Genomic DNA, 17250 nt, shown 5'->3' on the forward strand with positions numbered 1-17250 from the left:
GGTTGAATAAGAAAAACCTTGAATGCTCAACACATAAGAAAACTAGCATCTACCAGAAAACTGAATTTTTAGGAGCACTTGCAGTCTGAGGGGTTAGAAGATGAAAGCAATTTTCTTAAACAGTTGAAAAATTTCAGTTCTCATATGGGAAAGAAAAAAGTTCTAGCTGCAAAGCCTGGTTAATTAAGTAAAAGCCAAACTATGTATTTATGAGACTAATTCGCAATAGTGAGAAAAGATGGTCTTTCGTCTAAAGGTGCAGACTCTTTTGGGGGGACCAAAGGTCGGCTAAGCATCAGCAAATGGCAGAGGAGCCCTCGTCTTAGCTGGAGCTTTGGGAGTGGCCAGCCCTTGGCAGGGCCCGCGACTCCTTTGTGGCCACCAGAGAGTTAGCTATTGCTATGGGCTGCATGTCTGTGACCTTCCAGGATTCGTGTGTTGAAACCCTAATCCCCAGTGTGACGGTACCTGGAGATGGGGCCTGTGGGAGGTGACGGCGTGATGAGGGTGGGGCCCTCATGATCGGATCAGTGCCCTTACGAGAAGGAATACGAGAGTTTGCTTCCTCTCTCTCAGCTATGTGAGGACACAGAGAGATGATGGGCTATGACCCGGGAAGTGGGCTCTCAGCAGACATCACATCTGCTGGTGCCTTGATGCTGGGAACCCCCCGCCCCCCCTGGCCTCCAGAACTGTGAGAAATAAATGTGTGTCATTTAGGCTCCCCGAATTGATGGTGTTTCTGTGATAGAGGTCCAACAGCTACCGTGAAGCTTAACCAGGAAGTGCTGGTAAAGACTGGCTAAGAGGTGACACTATAACCAGCTGGCCCTTATTTAGCCCCGTTTCTAGTGGTCTGAGGCAGGTGGGTGGCTGGCTGAGTCACTACGCAGAGCTCTTTCCTGTCTCTTTCCTGTCTATGAATGTGCTCAGACCTGCTCTGACAACCCTGTGCGCTGGCCTTGTGCCACCAAGGTGCCAACCACCCCTTGCTGCTCCCCAGAGAGCCAGGGGAGGAAAGGAGGAGAAAACCCATCTTGCCCAACTTACTGAATTGGCTTCTTTTTCCAAAGAAGGGCACGAATCGTGGCTTGCTGGATTCTTTGGTATAGCAAGTTCGGACTTCTTAGCTTTTGGCTCAGCTTTGCTTTCTTTGGCAACTGGTTTTGTCCCAGATTTAGGGGCACTCCACTTGTTGGGTGACGGCTTGTGCACCAGTGCTGAGGAGGAGTGGCTGGAGCCTTCGTCTTCCTCCCTGTCTTCCGGACGGTGCTTGGAGGCATTCAGTTTCACATAGTAGCCGTGGTACTGCGAGTGCAGCTCCCCGTTACTGGGGTTGGGGACGTGGTGGCGGCCAGAGTACTTGGACTGGGGTGCTCCCATCTCCTTCGAGGGAGCTTTGGACAGCAAGGGCTTGTTGACGGTGGCTGTCACCTGCTCATCAGCCACACTCCTTTTGTCTCGGTTGAGTCTGGCCCCTGAGCTGGGGTTCTGCTTCCTCAGGGGCTTTGGGGAAGGCTCGGGAGAGTGGCTTTGTTTGGGACTTGCCTCAGGAGACCCTGGGGGTGTGGTGCCTTTGCGGTAAAAATGAGGAGATTCCTTTGGCGTAGGAGGCTTCTCTGGTACCTTTTCTTCCGGATTTTCTTTAGCATCTACACCTTCCTGAAATCTCTGTTTGATATAATCTGGGCCTGGAGAAAAATGACAACGGAAAGGAAGGTGATAAAAATAAGGCATAAAGGCTTGTGCCTTGTGATATGTATATATAGCAGGTCCTCCAACAACGTTTTGTTCAGCGTCATTTTGTGGTAACGTTGATGAGGTGCCATAGGAACTTAGCTCTTGTTTCTATCAATTAGTAGTAGTAAGGTTTTGTCATGCGTCATTCCAGTTAAAGTCACAGAACCAACCTATGGAAGGTGTTAAGTGAGGACTTAGCAAAAAGATACAGTAAGTCAGCTTAGCCTTTCCTCTTTTTCTTTCAAGTATGTTTATGAGGCTTTGACTAAGCACATGTCATTCCCCAGGGGAAAAGATGATTGCTGAAAAAAATGTTTCTACGTTAATATATACCATTTTTCATCCGATTTCGATAGCCATAGTGCAACAGTTGTGACTTCCCTAAGAATTGCGCTGCTCCTGCCGGCATATAGAAAGAACACTGAGGCAAACAAAATTCCCACTGATGAGCAAGGCTCACAGCACCAGTTAATCTGCATATTCAAATTACATGGGACGACTACAACACACCTTACACACTCATCCATAAAGCTGACTTGCGTGTTTCACACTTAATCTGAAAACAATTTTAATAAATTAACTCCACGATAGGAGGAGAACCGGCAGATACCATGTTTTTAATGATCTTCCACTAAACGATCGTTCAAATGTCCCAGTTAGCAACGACGTCTGTGGTTCCGGCTGCACTTTACCAAGTGACTTACCAGGAGCCCTTCCCAGCACACACACCGGCACCAACGGCAAGACAGGGCAGTCATCTCTGGCTCTCTAGTGTCAGCCTTTTTTATTTCCTGAATATCTTAGGATTGTTTACAACAATCACACTAATTTTTATAAATGGAAAACCTGTCATTTTTTTAAAAAGGGACCCTGCTGCACTGTTATTTTATGGGGAGATCTGAGTTCATGTACACAAGGGAGGAATCACCCCACCAACGTGCTTGCAGGACTGGACCAGATCTTGTCAACTCCACAGCTTCTGCTCACTTTTCTGCCAGCCTCGCCCCCACCCTCACCCTCACTCCCTAAAGGGCTGAAGAGCCATTATTACCCTTAATTGTTAAAAATACATACTGCCTTCTTACACTTTTAATTGCTCTTCCCGTGGGGGAGGAGGTGTGTCTGAGCAATAATTTATTGTAGGAGACTGATATTTATTATACAAGGTATTTCTCCAAATTCAAAGCCTCACCAAAATCTTAGGAAGCAGGCATTATCCTGATTTTACTGATGTGGAAACAGCTGTAGCAGCTGAAAAACCAAAAGTCACATAGTGCCTATATATCCTTAAGAGAAAACAGAATGCAACATATACGTAATGTAATATAATACTTTAAGCCCACAAATGAGAATGCCTAAGGACCCACAATTATAGGTTGTGGTCAAGGACAAAAACATTAAGAGCATTGTCCCACTTTGCTCTTCATTGTCCCACTTTGCATATCTTCTATCCTCCAGAAGATATGTCCACCCCTGAGGGCTCAGATTTCCCCAACAGGTCAACACTGCACGTCAAGAATGGAGATTTCCTTTCGAAACTCAGTATAAGCAATTTTCTTTTTAGCCCACCGTCAAGAATGGCAGTATGAATGGCAGACACAGAGAAAGACCTCTCACTTGAGTGAAGAAAAGGGGGCAACTGCAATTATTCAAAAGGTGCTGTCTTTCCCCAAATTCGTTCTCTGTGCTGTGACCGGGAAATAGGACCGAGAAAGTAGCAGCCATCAGCAGTGATGTGCTTCTCCTGCAGGCCTGGCCCTACTTTCTAGAACCCATTTAGGCCATCTGTATGGGACTTTCAGGAAGCGGACCCTTTTTATACCAGTGCACAACTGTTTTCGCAGAACCCCTCTTCTGTCAAAGCAACTCTTGAGAAAAATGACAGCTGCCAGCCAGGGTGAGACTGATGAAACACTAACAGCTACAAGAGATCGATTATTTGGGGGGAAACTCAGGTAATTTAGTAATCGTGGGTCCAAGGAAAATTATTTTTTAAAGTCAGCACTTTACGTAATATGCTTTAGCTATCTGGAAAAAGAGGACAAATCTGGAATACCTGAACATAAAGCACATTTTCAAATGCTTTCTGTAAATTGTATAAATGAAGAGTAGGCGGAGTTCTATTTATTATCAATAGTAGGCCAAGTTAGGCATAATTTGGCCATTGGAGGAATTTGTATTGATGGATTTATGAAGCGACATTTTGGATTCCATTGAATGTATTTATCATATTTATTAACTCATATACTGGTCTAATTAAACACTCCTTTAGCTATCTGACGTGTTACTTCTTTGGACACAGTTTTTCTGTCCTACGTAAATTAGGAAAGGCATTTCTTACACGATTACTTGTGTCTGTGTCTCCTACGATGCAGTTTTCAGGCATATTCATTCCGGCTTAATCTACAGGGCTTCTAATCATATTCAAAATCTGTTAGGCTGAAAGAATTTACTGGAATGGTGGAAGTACATTCTAGCACCAACTTTTCAGATTAAAAAAAAAAAATCCTAGCTTTATATTATGCATTAAAAACAGCTGATAGAGGACTAAATGTATTCCAAACCAGTGGCCCCAGATCTGCTGCCGGTAAGAGGCTCCCGCGGTATGCTTCCCAGAGACTTTGAGTTCATGAGTTATGAATTGAAGCCTAGAAATCTTGATGTTTAACAAATGCTCCAGGCGCCTCTATGGTACCCAGTGATAGGCGTTTGAAAGCACGCAAAAAAAAAAAAAAAGAAATACGTTGACTAGTGGTGACCTAATTCCAGGCTTACGTTGACTACAGCCAGTTGGAAATGGTTCTGATATGGCACAGTTGTATGGGGGCTGGGCAGCTAAATGAGGACATACAGTTACAATTTCCAAAATAAGATGAAATGCTTTTTAAACAAGACATTTAATATAATGCAAAGGACAGACGTTTTTCCTGGACTATTTTCTTGGAAGGCACACATTGTGCCTGCTACTTGCTCAGCATCGTGACATGTGGGAGCTCCGCCCATGCCAGCAGCAGCATGGAGTTGACGAGATACAGCAGTTCTTTAAAAAGGCCGGTCGGAATATTGCCAGGGAGGAAAAGGATGGCAAGTGTGAAGAGTTGCTGCAGTCAGCACTTTCTCATCTGTTTTTATAGACAGTATCTACGGGTCCTCAGGGATTTATTACCTAAGGATTCATACTGGGTTATAGGTCATATACCACTGCTGTGCCACACAGTGTGCAACGAGAACATTCGGCAAACGTCATCTACCCACACTGAAAGGTGACTTGTTATCGTCGGCGTGAAAGCTCTGAATAGATATGGCAGATGGTCACAGCAGGGTACCCAGCTCGTTCTTACAGGTGAGCCTCGGTGGGCTGCCTAGGGCAGGAGCTGCTCCGTGAAGATTTCCCAAATGTCTACAAAGGCGGTGCTGATAACCAATGCTTCATGGCAACATCAGAGTCGTTAAATGGAAATTAGATCTCTTTGATGGAGACGGCCTATACTGAAAGAGTCTAAAAAGATTATGTAAGTGGGAGGAGAATCTTTTATGTGCCGTGTGGAAAGAACACCTCACTGTCCCACCTGTGACAGCTCTGCCACTTCTGTGAGCCCAGCCGGAGTGCAGGACGTCTGTTCCTGTGCCTTGCATATGGCTGGCCCTCATGTTGTGGAACCGGATGAGTAAGTGGTGAAGAATAACCAGCAAAATCATGAACGGTTCATTTCCTGATCAAGGAGTAGATTATTCCAGTTCCCATTTTCTATGAAAAAAATTTGTTCGGAATTTTGGGTTTTGGAAAGGGAGTTGAGACGTTGTCTATTCCAGGATGTTTCCCTTGTTTTCACCAAAAAATATAGGAATGATAGCCATTTCTAAAGACTTCTAATTGACACCAGAAATGTGAGCTCAGTTAAACACAACCCATAATAACCTATGCCACACAATTCACTTTTGACTGTAATTTACAGTGTGTGAAGACAAACATGCTATTATGGACTAAATGTGAAGCCTCGCCTCAACTTGCTGGTATTTGGAGGTGAGTCCTTTGGGAGGTAAGTAGGTTTAGATTAATTAGATCAGGAGAGTGGGACCCTTAGGATGGAAAGAATGATCTTGTACCAAGAGGACGAGGCAGCAGAGTCCTGACTCTCCACTTGAGTTGCACCCAGGGAAGGCCAGGAGGGTACACGAAGAAGACAGTTCATGCGGCATCCTGACCCTGGACGTCAGAGAAGGAGCTCACACCTTCCTCTTTCCTTTCCACCCACGTACCCACCTCCCGCTCCTGGGGGAGAAGGCACCCCCACTTCCCCCCTGTCTCTTTTTAACCTACCTCTTTCTCCTGGGCTTGTTGTCTCCGAACAATGGCTCTCCGTAATACATCTGCCACATTCTGGGGCGGTGTTTCTAACCCATGCCCTGTCACTCCCCCAAAGGGTAATATAAACATTTACACTCTCCTCAATAGTAAAAACAAAATAAGTATCTTGACAAAAAGGAAACTGAAACAGTGGAACGAAGAACCGTACATATATATTTTTCCCCTCACATTCCCACCAGGTCCCACTCCCCCCAGGTTCGAGGGACCACCCAAAGTCTCACCTTACCTTGCCCAGCGTACAAGCTCGATTTCACCAGCACTCGAAGCAGAGCCACCCCTTGGGGCAGACTCACATGGCCACCAAAACTCAGAAGATTGATGTGTAACAACGCCAGAAGGCCAATTCATTCTTTTACAACCACCAACGTCAATGTCACATAGGCCAGGGTCAGGCTACCACCAATGCGTGCTCTGCTTGCTGGTAGACCTCGACCAGAAGCTCAACCCAAATGAGAAAGTTCCAGGGGAACATGGACTCCGGACAAGGAGCATCACTGAATCCAACATTTCACAGCAGAAGGTGCAGCCTTTTCCTCAGCGGGTGCTCTACGCCAATCAAGTGATACGCCATTGGCAATAGTTGCCCACCTCCTTCCTCAGAATAGAAATGTCCTTGCCAAGGCAACTGTCCAAGTCTAATGTTTTGGCCAAGGCTCCTGTGTCCTCTGCATAGTGTTTGGATGTGCACTGCCACTTTTTGCCCATGTGACTCTTTTGTCCCCCTATATTTCATTGGGTGACCAATTTTTCCCCCCCAGATGTTTTAATAGGCTCAACCAGGTTACAAGGAAATCTGGCAGTACTAAAACCCAGGCTGTCACTTTATGTACCTCTGGGCAGTCTCAGGGGCTCCCTTTAAAATTAAACTCTCAGAGGGCAACCTTATTCTCAGTTCTTGGTGGAGGACTCACCGTGTTACTCACACTCATGTCAGTTTAGGTTTCTGTGTGTGTATGCGGTTATCTACACACACATTCACAAACATCCCATTTGTATGCTTTTTCTTATTTATTAGAATTTATCCCTTCCCTCAAAGTCATCCTACAGGGCTACCTTTTTTCCTTAGTTTTTAACTGGCCTGTAGAATAATACAGTTTTGAACTAAAAACATTAAGATTTAATGGAGATGGTAGATAACCTCCCACAAAAGTGATCAAAATGTAAGCTACGCCATCCTTTTTCCCAGGGTTAACAACTTCTCTGCATGGCACCTGCACACCCAACAATGTGTAAATTCTATCCGAGATATGTAAATTAAATAAGCAGCCTGACTTAGAAAAAGGACTTGAAAGCCTAGCTGAGGCCATAACAAAGAACAAAATCTTACCATTTGTGATGACATGGCTTGACCTAGAGGGCATTATACTTAGTGAATAAGTCAGACAGAGACAGACAAATGTCATACGATCTCCCTTATATGTGGAATCTAAAGAACAAAATAAACGAACACACAAAACAGACTCAAAGATACAGAGAACATTTTGATGGTTACCAGATGGGAGGGGGGTTGGGTGAAAAAGGGGAAAGGATTAAGAGGTACAAACTGCCAGTTATAAAAACAATCACGGGGATGTAAAGTACAGCATAGGGGATATAGTCAATAACAGTGTAATAACTGTGTAGGGTGCCAGCTGGGTACTAGACTTACCGGGGTGATCATGTCGTAAGTTATATAAATGTCTAATCACTATGCTGTCCACCTGACACTAACATTGTATGTCAACTGTAATTGAAAAATAAAAGTGATGAGAAATGAAAAAAAGAAATGTCTATCTGATTTGCTCGCCCTGTGAATGCAGAGGGGAAAATGCCTGAGTTACGCTCCCTTGAGAAGATAATAATACTCAGCAGAGAGAAAACTTTCTAGAGAGCTGCCAAAGGAAGGGCTGACTGCAGCCCTCACCCCCACCCCCCTCAGCTCTTGTCTCAAACAGACCCGTTGTCATCTCCTGCTACTGGGATGTATTCATTACTGGCTGACAACTTGCTTCTATGATGCCGTTTTCACTCAGAAAGGGTGGAATTACATTTTCCCACAATATTTTTTTTCCCCTCAAATGCTTTTACACCAAGAAAGGCTTTTAAAACCATTTAGTCTGGGAAACTGAGATGACCTTCCGTATCATTTACCTCTTGGTAACACCTAATACAAATCTACAGGGACCCCATTCCCCAACAGAATTAACAACAGATTCTAGAAATTACCATCTGCAGACAACAATAGTAAGTTTGTTTGCTTTCAAAGCCGCTCAAGCCCAGTGCTGACGGTGAAGCAAAATGGTCTCCTGACAACGGCTGCATGATGGAGGAGGGGGGGATGTGACAGTCCCCCTAGGGTGGCTGAACCCCCAGCTCTCACACCCTACAACAGGTGGTCCTCCAGCGTACTTAGGTACCAGGGAAGTGAGTTCATTTCACACCAGGAAACAGCTGTCTCACCAGATGTCACCATAAAAATCAGCAAGTTTCCCTTTCCCAACAAAATATACATACCTACATATTAAACGATTTCAACTCATCCGGAGGGTTGAAAAGCAACGCGAAGGAAAACACCCATTACCACTGGCTGCGTCCGTTGAGAATGATCACAGACACCCCTCTGTGACAATTCCATCACGCAACAGGACTGGGCCTTGCCTCAGCCTCTCACTTAAAAAACAGTCTTCTTAACCAGCTTTCTACTGTCTTCATTCTTTACACACACACACACACAAAATCACCATGATATTTCCTTCTCCGTCCTCCACCCTTTATCATAGCCAAGGATCTTGCCATTTTGTTTATTTTGACTTCTCTGGTTCATGTAGCCACGGTAATGGGCAGTGGGGTCCAGTTTTCTGTCACCCTCACTGGAACCAAACGTGTACTGGAACCACGTGTACACATACACGTGTTCAGGGTGCTAGTCACCCAGCTGGATTTAACAGAAACCAACGCGGAGAAATTCTTTACCAAGAATATATAAATTTTGACATTTAGAAATTTAGAAGATTTTTGGTCTTTTCCCCTAGAAATCTGGTGATCCCTCAATCAGCAGAATGCTGCTGTTTGTAAAACGCAAAACATACATAAAAGAAACATACATAAAAATGGCTACTGCCATTTTATTAACATCAGTGTATTATAGAAAAGGATGGACACAGTCTCCTAGGAAACCACTGGGAAGCGACTGAAATAGTTAAACCTACTGCAAATATCTGTCTGCTGATTTTGTAACACTTGAGAGGCAGATAATCAGGGTTGATTTTCATTTTTTGAGGCTGTCACTTTCACGTGTCCATCGTGACACGCAGTGCCATCTTAACCTGGTTAACCATCTTAACCAGGCTGATCTCTCTTTAAGGGGATACTTCTTTACCTCCTAACCACATTCCTTTGAACTTTAGTTCAAGTACATTAAAAAAAGTCAGTTTTTACTGGCTCTTCTCTTACTGCTAATGTTACAGGTGCCTCTGATTTGGGGCTATTTGTTACAGCACCTGTAACGGTCACTGAACTGTGACACACTTTCTTAGAATCAGATACTCCTTTTAAACCCTGTGGCCTTTCCCTCCATCAGCTGTTTGTTGATGGGGGAGGGGAAGCAGGACGGGAGATGATACCCTGGGGACAATCTGAGTCTCCAGTGCTAATACTCAGGCTTCCGGAATTATTTGTAACTCTCCGCTGTCGCTTGTTCTCTAGTTATTTCTGGGGTTCATGAAGCACACAGCTTTCAGTGAAACGGAAAAGGACCCAACCAGGAAGCCGGACGCCACGCTCTTACCTGTTCCATCACAGGCCAAGGTGCTTACCTGGTTGGTAGAAGTCCGGTGACAGCTCCCTGGCCACAGCCCTCGCGATGTCGCTCTCCTGGCGGGCGGCCAGCGCGGCCTGGTCGGCAGCGTCCGCTTTGGCTCTGGAGTGCGCGGTCCTGCGGGGAGGACAACGGGCTGGTCAGCAGGGCGGCACGGGGTTCATCAAGCCCGGACAAGCTGCCCGCCATGGAAAGGAAATGCTAATTGTGATCCTGCAGCACCTGTGACCCCCACTTGTACAGTCCTGTTGCTGTGACATTTCAATGGAGACAACAGGCACAAAACCACCCATAAATTGCCTCAACCCCTTTTCAGGGCAAATGAAAGATGAGCATGTCTATACAGCCAGACGCAAACCCTGGTTTTCAGAACTCACCACATCAAATCGCCTAGTGACTTGGCTTGGTGTTCCTCTCCCAAACCGTGGAGAGTAGAATTACAGCACATAAATTAGCATAGCATCCATGGATTTCATTCCCGAGGTGGACTTTGATTAAGAAGGGTCTTTCCAGTGATATGCTGGTATAGTAGCTGGGGGGCTGGGGGCGGGCAAGTAAAGCTCTGATTTGTAGCACTGACCCATTTCCGTGGTGTAAACACTCCCCCCATGGCCGGTTTCAGGCGACCAGCGTCATGTCACTGAACGTGTAGTTGGGAAGAGGGGTGCACAATAGGCTCTCCCCAGCCTCCGGGGCAGACCTCAGGGCCTGCTCTAAGGGTGCCCTCAGCAGGGTTCCAAGGCAACCCTGTAGTTGTTCCTGAAGCACATTTATTGTGTAAAACAGAAGGAGACAGGTCTCTTTCATCTTTCTCCCCTCACCCAGGGCCACCCTCACTCAGAGACCTTCAATGTTTCTAGAGGGCTGGGACTCAGGAGAAGGCAGCAGAGACAAAAATGGGATTTGCTCTGGCAACAACAGGGGATCCGATGTCTGCCTGCCTGAGAAGAGGGCATTTGGAGGGGTCTGGCCGAGAACTTTGGGCCACCTACTTCCACAGGAGACCTTGTCCAGTTAGCATTTAGATGATGATCAGAGCACCTACTTCTTACAGTAAACATTCTACATAGTCTATTTTATTAGAACAGGCAGGGCTGCAGATAATTAGTTAAAAACTTGAAATCAAGTCTAAAAAAGGTGCTTGGACTTATGTCAGAGATGAGAACAGGAGAGAGAAGCTGGGAAATGGCACCGTGCCCTCACTGGTCTTCGGAGAGAAGACAGAGGCTAGCGGATGGTTTGTGGGACTAGACTGTAGGAAGAAAAAACAGGACGATGAGGTCTGACCTGAGACCGTGGAGCTGACTGGTAGGGGCCCCACTCTCAAATTACTTTTTCCAACTATCCCCTCTCATCCTCTGCGCTCACAGGGCCGTTTCACTCCTACTTAGGACCCAGCTGAGCCTGGGGGCTTGATGGACCAGATGTAAGCTTCGCGATGACTGGGACTTAAAGTTTTGGTCCTTTGTGGTATGCCCCGTGCATAGAGCACTGCCTGGCACACAGTGTTATTGAGGGCTCACTTTATAAAGAAAGGAATGAATGATGTTTCCTTAGAAATAGCTGAGTAGTTACTTAAAAATGAATGGACTCACAAGACTACAGAGGGAGTAAAAAGACCAGTGGTTGCCAAGGATTCAGGTGAAAGTGGGCGAGGGATGGATGGGTAGATCACGGGCTATTTAGGGCAGTGAAACTATTCTGTGTGATACTGTAACGGGGAACACACGACCTTATGCATTTGTCAAAGCCTACTGAACTGTACAAAGAGTGAACCCTAAAGTAATTCACCGACTTTAGTGACCGTGTTTCCCCGAAAATAAGATCAGTGGGACCATTAGCTCTAATGCGTCTTTTGGAGCAAATGTTACCATAAGAACCTGTCTTATGTTATATAAGACCTGGATTTATAATATATTAAAATAAGACTGGTCTTATATTAATGTTTGCTGCAAAAGATGCATTAGAGCTGATGGTCTGGCTTGATCTTATTTTCGGGGAAACATGGTAATACTACTGTATCAACATTGGGTCATCAATTGTACTGAATGTCCCCTCTAATGCAACGTGTTAATAGGGGACACTCTGGGTCTATGGAGAGGAGATGTGTGGGAACTCCCTGTACTCTGCTCAATTTTTCTGTAAAGTTAAAACTGCTCTAAAAAAGTCTATTAAAAAAGAGTGGATCAACGTCCATTCATCAAAACTGTTACCTCTGAATCCTGGAGAGTGTTTTAGATGATCTCTGTCTACAGGGTATCATGAAATGGAGAAAAAATCAGGAGTGTCCAAACGGATTCCTAAACAACCGGCTTCGTAACCCCGGCAGGGCAGCCATCACCAATGACAGGTGATGCTTCAGTCCCATGCGTCGTGCCTGATAATCAGCGGTGCCCTCTGGTATGTTCTTTCAGTTTCCCAGAATCTCAACTCCTTTCTCCCAGAATTATTTTTCCTTTTGCCTGCTATTCTTAGCCAGAACCTCATTATGTCTGGTATCATAATTAATGAAACTGTGAGAGTACAGTTGCGGTGCCTTGTAATAAAATCTCCTAGCCCTTCAATGATCAATTTACGAAACTCAAGTACAAACACCTTATTTGGATACAATCACGATCCACCACCACACAGTCAAATAAAATGGTAGGATTATTTTTGCCACCTTTCACAATGTGCCGAACTAGAGAACAGACGAGTACAGCTTAGCCTTTCTGCAAATATATTTGGGAAGCACAGCAGCAGTGAAGCCTTGACCCTTGACAGTTTTATCTGCTCTTTCATGTAAGACCAAACGGGGAGTGGAGACCTTTCTATCTAGTGCCCGTCCCTGGGTCAAGGTTCCCTGCACAGCTGGCCAGATGAGTCAAAACCATGTGCAAAGCTGAAACCAGAGGTCCGCCTGGAGCTTTTGGTAGCCCTGCATCTGATCACAAGAAGCCGAAGAGAACAGAAACTTACTCTTGAGTTTGGTGTCACCACCAGCTTTGTGTGGCCAGGCCACTGCTATGTCCAGATTTTGCCTGGGGCGGGAGGTAACTCTGGCTCATCTTAGTGAATTCATGGGTTTCAACTCCAGGCTCAGTTCCAGAGCAACACACGACCCTTTCAATCAGCCAGCCTGTAGGACGTGCCACCGTTCATGGGTTGGGGGCATGGGGGTTCAGGGTGGTCAGTCAGGGGTGATCAGTCCTGCTGCTGTAGCTGGTCACATGGAAAACATATACACGCAGAAGGGGCAAGCGTCCCCACATGCCTTTCATTCACTCAAAAGACTGCTGCCATCACGATGTCTGGACTCTCCTCAGCCTCCAAATACCATCATCACATCCACTTTCTCCAGAAAATGCAGCAAGAAGTAAGTGAAAAGCAACCTCTCTTGGGCGTTTGCCACTGACTTTCTTGCAGGGTCATATTTTTATAAGTAAACCAAAGCTTTAACATGTAGAGAGTTACTATGTATGAGTGAAGAGAGGCAGACACCTCAGCAGCTGGCTAAGCTCACACAGCAGGTAAGTGACTCCCTCCTGGACATGAGCCCTGCAAAGGTCGCCTGTGAACAGCCGAAACAGTCAATGTTGGCGTCACCTGCATTAAGAACTCGACTACAACTTATTTCTCCCATCAGTGATTTAGAGTATCTGAGTGTTTTTTCCCCCTTTAATGTTCGAAACAGTGTTTTATGAACTCTTAAGCCATCTTTCTCAGAACAAAGTAGTCTGGCTTCCCCAATATTTATTAAACATAATAATAGTTATGCCAAAAAACGCATATAAACAATACATGCCCAGCTAAGGTAACATGTGGGTCCCCACATGCCTTTCCTAACTTCTAACTTTCTACCATAGCTGATAACGATTTTCATCTACAATGTACAATTCCGCTACAGACAAAATGTATACGGTATTTACAAATTTTGCTAGTTCTACTTTTCATACATTTTCTCCCCAACAATAAACTGCTTCAAAAGATATGTTGATTTTGGTGTCTTTTGAAATTTGTTACCTATTCAATCAAAGTTTACTGGTCTGACTCTGCTGGCTGAGGCCATAATCTATTTGGTTCAGGGGTTGTACAGGTGATTTGCTCTGGCGTCCAAATAGTTAAAGAAAATTAGCACAATTTAAAAGTAAGAGTGATTGTTCGTAAGAGCCTGCGCCTCAGTTGATGTAACACTGTTCTCCGAGTGGCTCGAGCCAAAACCCCTTGAGTCACCCTGATGCCTCCCTTTCTCTCACACGCCACACATCCACGGGCAGCAAATCCAGTTGGCACTACCTCCAATATACGTCCCCAATCCAGCTATTCCTCGTCCTCGCCACTACTCCTGCCCTGCCTGCCCACATCACTGCCATCTCTTGCCAGGCTTCCTGCAAAGGCCGATCTGACCGCCCTGCTTCCTATCCTCGCAGCCGACCCTTCTGTGCCCCTTTCCGGTTCTCTCGAAAATGCCTGACAATAATCAAAATTCTTTCCTGGGTGATGGCATTACGCGAAGAAAAAAAAGTATGACCCATTAGCCTTTTTTTTTTTTGGATGGTGACATTCATGTATGAGAGACCTAGATTTGCGAAAACCAGTGATCTTGTGCACACATTTGCAGCCCTTTTAAAGAAGAAATCAGTCTGGTAAGTAAGGAATGGTCTCCATCGGAACAAGACCGGGTGGCTCCACAGAGCTCAGTTTAAAGCAGGGGCCCGATTGCTAAGTCTCTGCACCTGTAAGGAAATGGTCTTTCAATTTGGATTTGGTTCTCTGATAAAACCGACTGGGAAAGGCTCAGCACGTACTTCTCCAGCTAAGGGACATGGGGTCCCTTGGATGTCTGTCCCAACTTCTACCTTTCAGTCTTTTTATACATCTATTCACTGACATAGCTGACGATGATTTCAATCTAGAAAGGACAATGATTCTTGTCCATGAGATCAAAAATTAAAGCCACATGAGTTTTTAACTATCATAGGACTGTCTTCAGAGAATCATAATCGTATCACACCCTCGGCTTTTCATCGAGGGCAGACCAAGGTTCGTATGAAGAATGGTTCCATACCTTTTGTAAAATGCTGTCCATTGTTTGAACATGTATCATTGTCATGTTCATAAAGATCTAGGTGGTACATTCCTCATCAAGGTCACTGCCAGGAACAATTTGAACTCTGACAATAAACTGGTATGCTTCCTGGTGCCATAGACGAGAACTACGTAAGTGCTGTTTCTCTTCTTGTGAAGGCCACGGGGAAGCTTGGAGCAAACTTACCCTCAATGTACGTGTATGGTTACCTTCCCTAACCTTCCTTTAACATTCCCCAGTGCCAGGAATGCTCCTATATATGCAACTCATCATTATGCCCTTGCAAATCGTTTTTGGAAACTGGAAAGATAGTAGAAAAAGTTACTGGCTCCATAAGGTCTTGTACTGTTTTCTGGACCCAGCCCCTCATGGTATGCTGATGCTCGGTGATGTGTCGAGAAACTTGGGGACAGTACAACCTACGAGTCAACTTCCTGTATAGGATTTTCTTCTATACCCAGAATATTGTCAAGCTTGGAAAATTCGTCCTCATTCTTAAGTACTTTGCAGACTTCACGCCCTAACATTTGACCGAACTTAATAAGCTTAAGGGTTGTGCTCTCTGGATAAGTCAGGTCCAAATGCACCTTTCTAATCCTTAGTTGAAATATACCAAAGAATTATCTCTCTTCTACTTTACTGGTTTATAAAATTTATCTGGAATTTACTTTCCCGTGCAATTTATGCATTGAGGAAAACTGGATGTAAAAAAAAACCAAAACAAAAAACCCCAAAACGTAAGGGATGTTTTAGTCTTAAAATAATTTTTAGAAAAAAAAGTCCTTTTTAATGAGGGTTATTTTGAAGTTCAGAAACAATACCACTAAATAAGATTAAAACTTCACTTTGAAATAGAATCACCTGCAACCCAATGAATGGGAGAAAATATTTGCTGACCATGTATCTGATAATAGGTTAGGATCCAGAAAAATCTAATAAAAACCTCCCACATCTTAACAACAATTAAAAATTGGCAAAGGACTTGAAAAGACATTTCTGTAATGACGACATATAAGTAGCCAATAAACACATGAAAAAATGTTCAACGTCATTAATTATAATGCACATGCAAATCGAAATCACAATGAGATCCACCTCACAGTCATTAGGACGGTTACTATAAAAAACAACAAAAAACAACCCAGAAAACAACAAGTGCTGGCGAGGATGTGGAGAAATTGGAACCCTTGTACACTGCTGGTGGACGTGTAAAATGTTGCAGTTGCTGTAGAAAACAGTGTGGTGGTCCCCCCAAATTAAAAACAGAATTACCATACGATCCCTCAATTCTATTCCTGGCTATGTACCCAAGAACTGACAGCAGAGTCTCAAAGAGGTATCTGTACTCCCATGTTCACAGAAGCGTATTCACAAGTCAAAAGGGGGAAACAACCCAGTGTCCACCAGCAAATGAACGGATAAACAAAATGTGGTCGATACGGCCATGCATTGCATAACGACGTTTTGGTCGATGACAGACCCCAGAGATGGCGGTGGTCCCATAAGATTATATAATGGAGCTAAAAAATTCCCCTCCTCGTGAGCTCGTAACTGTCGTAACATTGTAGCGTGAGGCATTCCTCACACATCTGTGGTGATGCTGGTGAGAACAAACGTGAATGTGCTGCCAGGGGCATAAAAGCTTAGCACATACGATTACAGTAGGAAGCTAGACCATGGAGGTTCATGTGAGTACGTACGCTCTGATGTTCGCACAATGACACGACCACCCGACGATGCATTTCTCAGAACATACCCCCTCCGTAAGCTGTGCATGACTGTGCGTACATGGAATAATAGTCAACCTTAACAGGAAGGAAATTCTGACACCTGCTACAACGTAGCTGGACCTTGAGGACACTATGCTAAGGGAAATAAGCACGAAGATTGCACGACTCCATTCCTATGGTACCTAGAAGAGTCAAGTTCATAGAGACAGAAGAGCCAGAGGCCGGCGGGACGCAGAACGAGGAGTTAGGGCTTAAGGGGCGTAGAGGTTTAGTTCTGCAAGATGAAAAAGTTTTGCAGATCTGCTGCTTGACAAGGTGAATGCAGTTCACACTACTGAACTGTACACTTACAAATGGTTCAGAGGCTCAATTTTTGGTTCTAGTTTTAAAAATAAAGAAAACATAGCCACTGATGTACAAGTATTTCTAGAGCGTCGTATGTGTCCAGAGGAAGTGAGGTGGAAAGGCCAAAGGCTGGGCTCAGCTGAGTGGTCGGTCGCACTAACCCCAGCCAGGGCATGTGGCGGGATGAGGGCACTGGCTGTAA

General features: G+C 44.9%; 1 protein-coding gene across 4 annotated transcripts in view; it reads right to left on the reverse strand.

Moving 5' to 3' along the window:
* JPH1 (junctophilin 1) overlaps window positions 1–17250 on the reverse strand; it is an 81493-nt gene that overhangs the window by 12665 nt on the left and 51578 nt on the right. For all 4 annotated transcript variants that reach the window (XM_081070838.1, XM_081070840.1, XM_081070839.1 and 1 more), the window contains exons 3-4: window positions 9904–10022; window positions 1051–1691 (exon numbers count right to left, since the gene is read on the reverse strand). In XM_081070838.1, the coding sequence (XP_080926964.1) occupies window positions 1051–1691; window positions 9904–10022 (760 nt within the window). The remainder of the gene's footprint in view (window positions 1–1050; window positions 1692–9903; window positions 10023–17250) is intronic.

This window comes from Rhinolophus hipposideros, assembly GCF_964194185.1.
Source record: "Rhinolophus hipposideros genome assembly, chromosome: 13".
Taxonomy (NCBI): Eukaryota; Metazoa; Chordata; class Mammalia; order Chiroptera; family Rhinolophidae; genus Rhinolophus; species Rhinolophus hipposideros.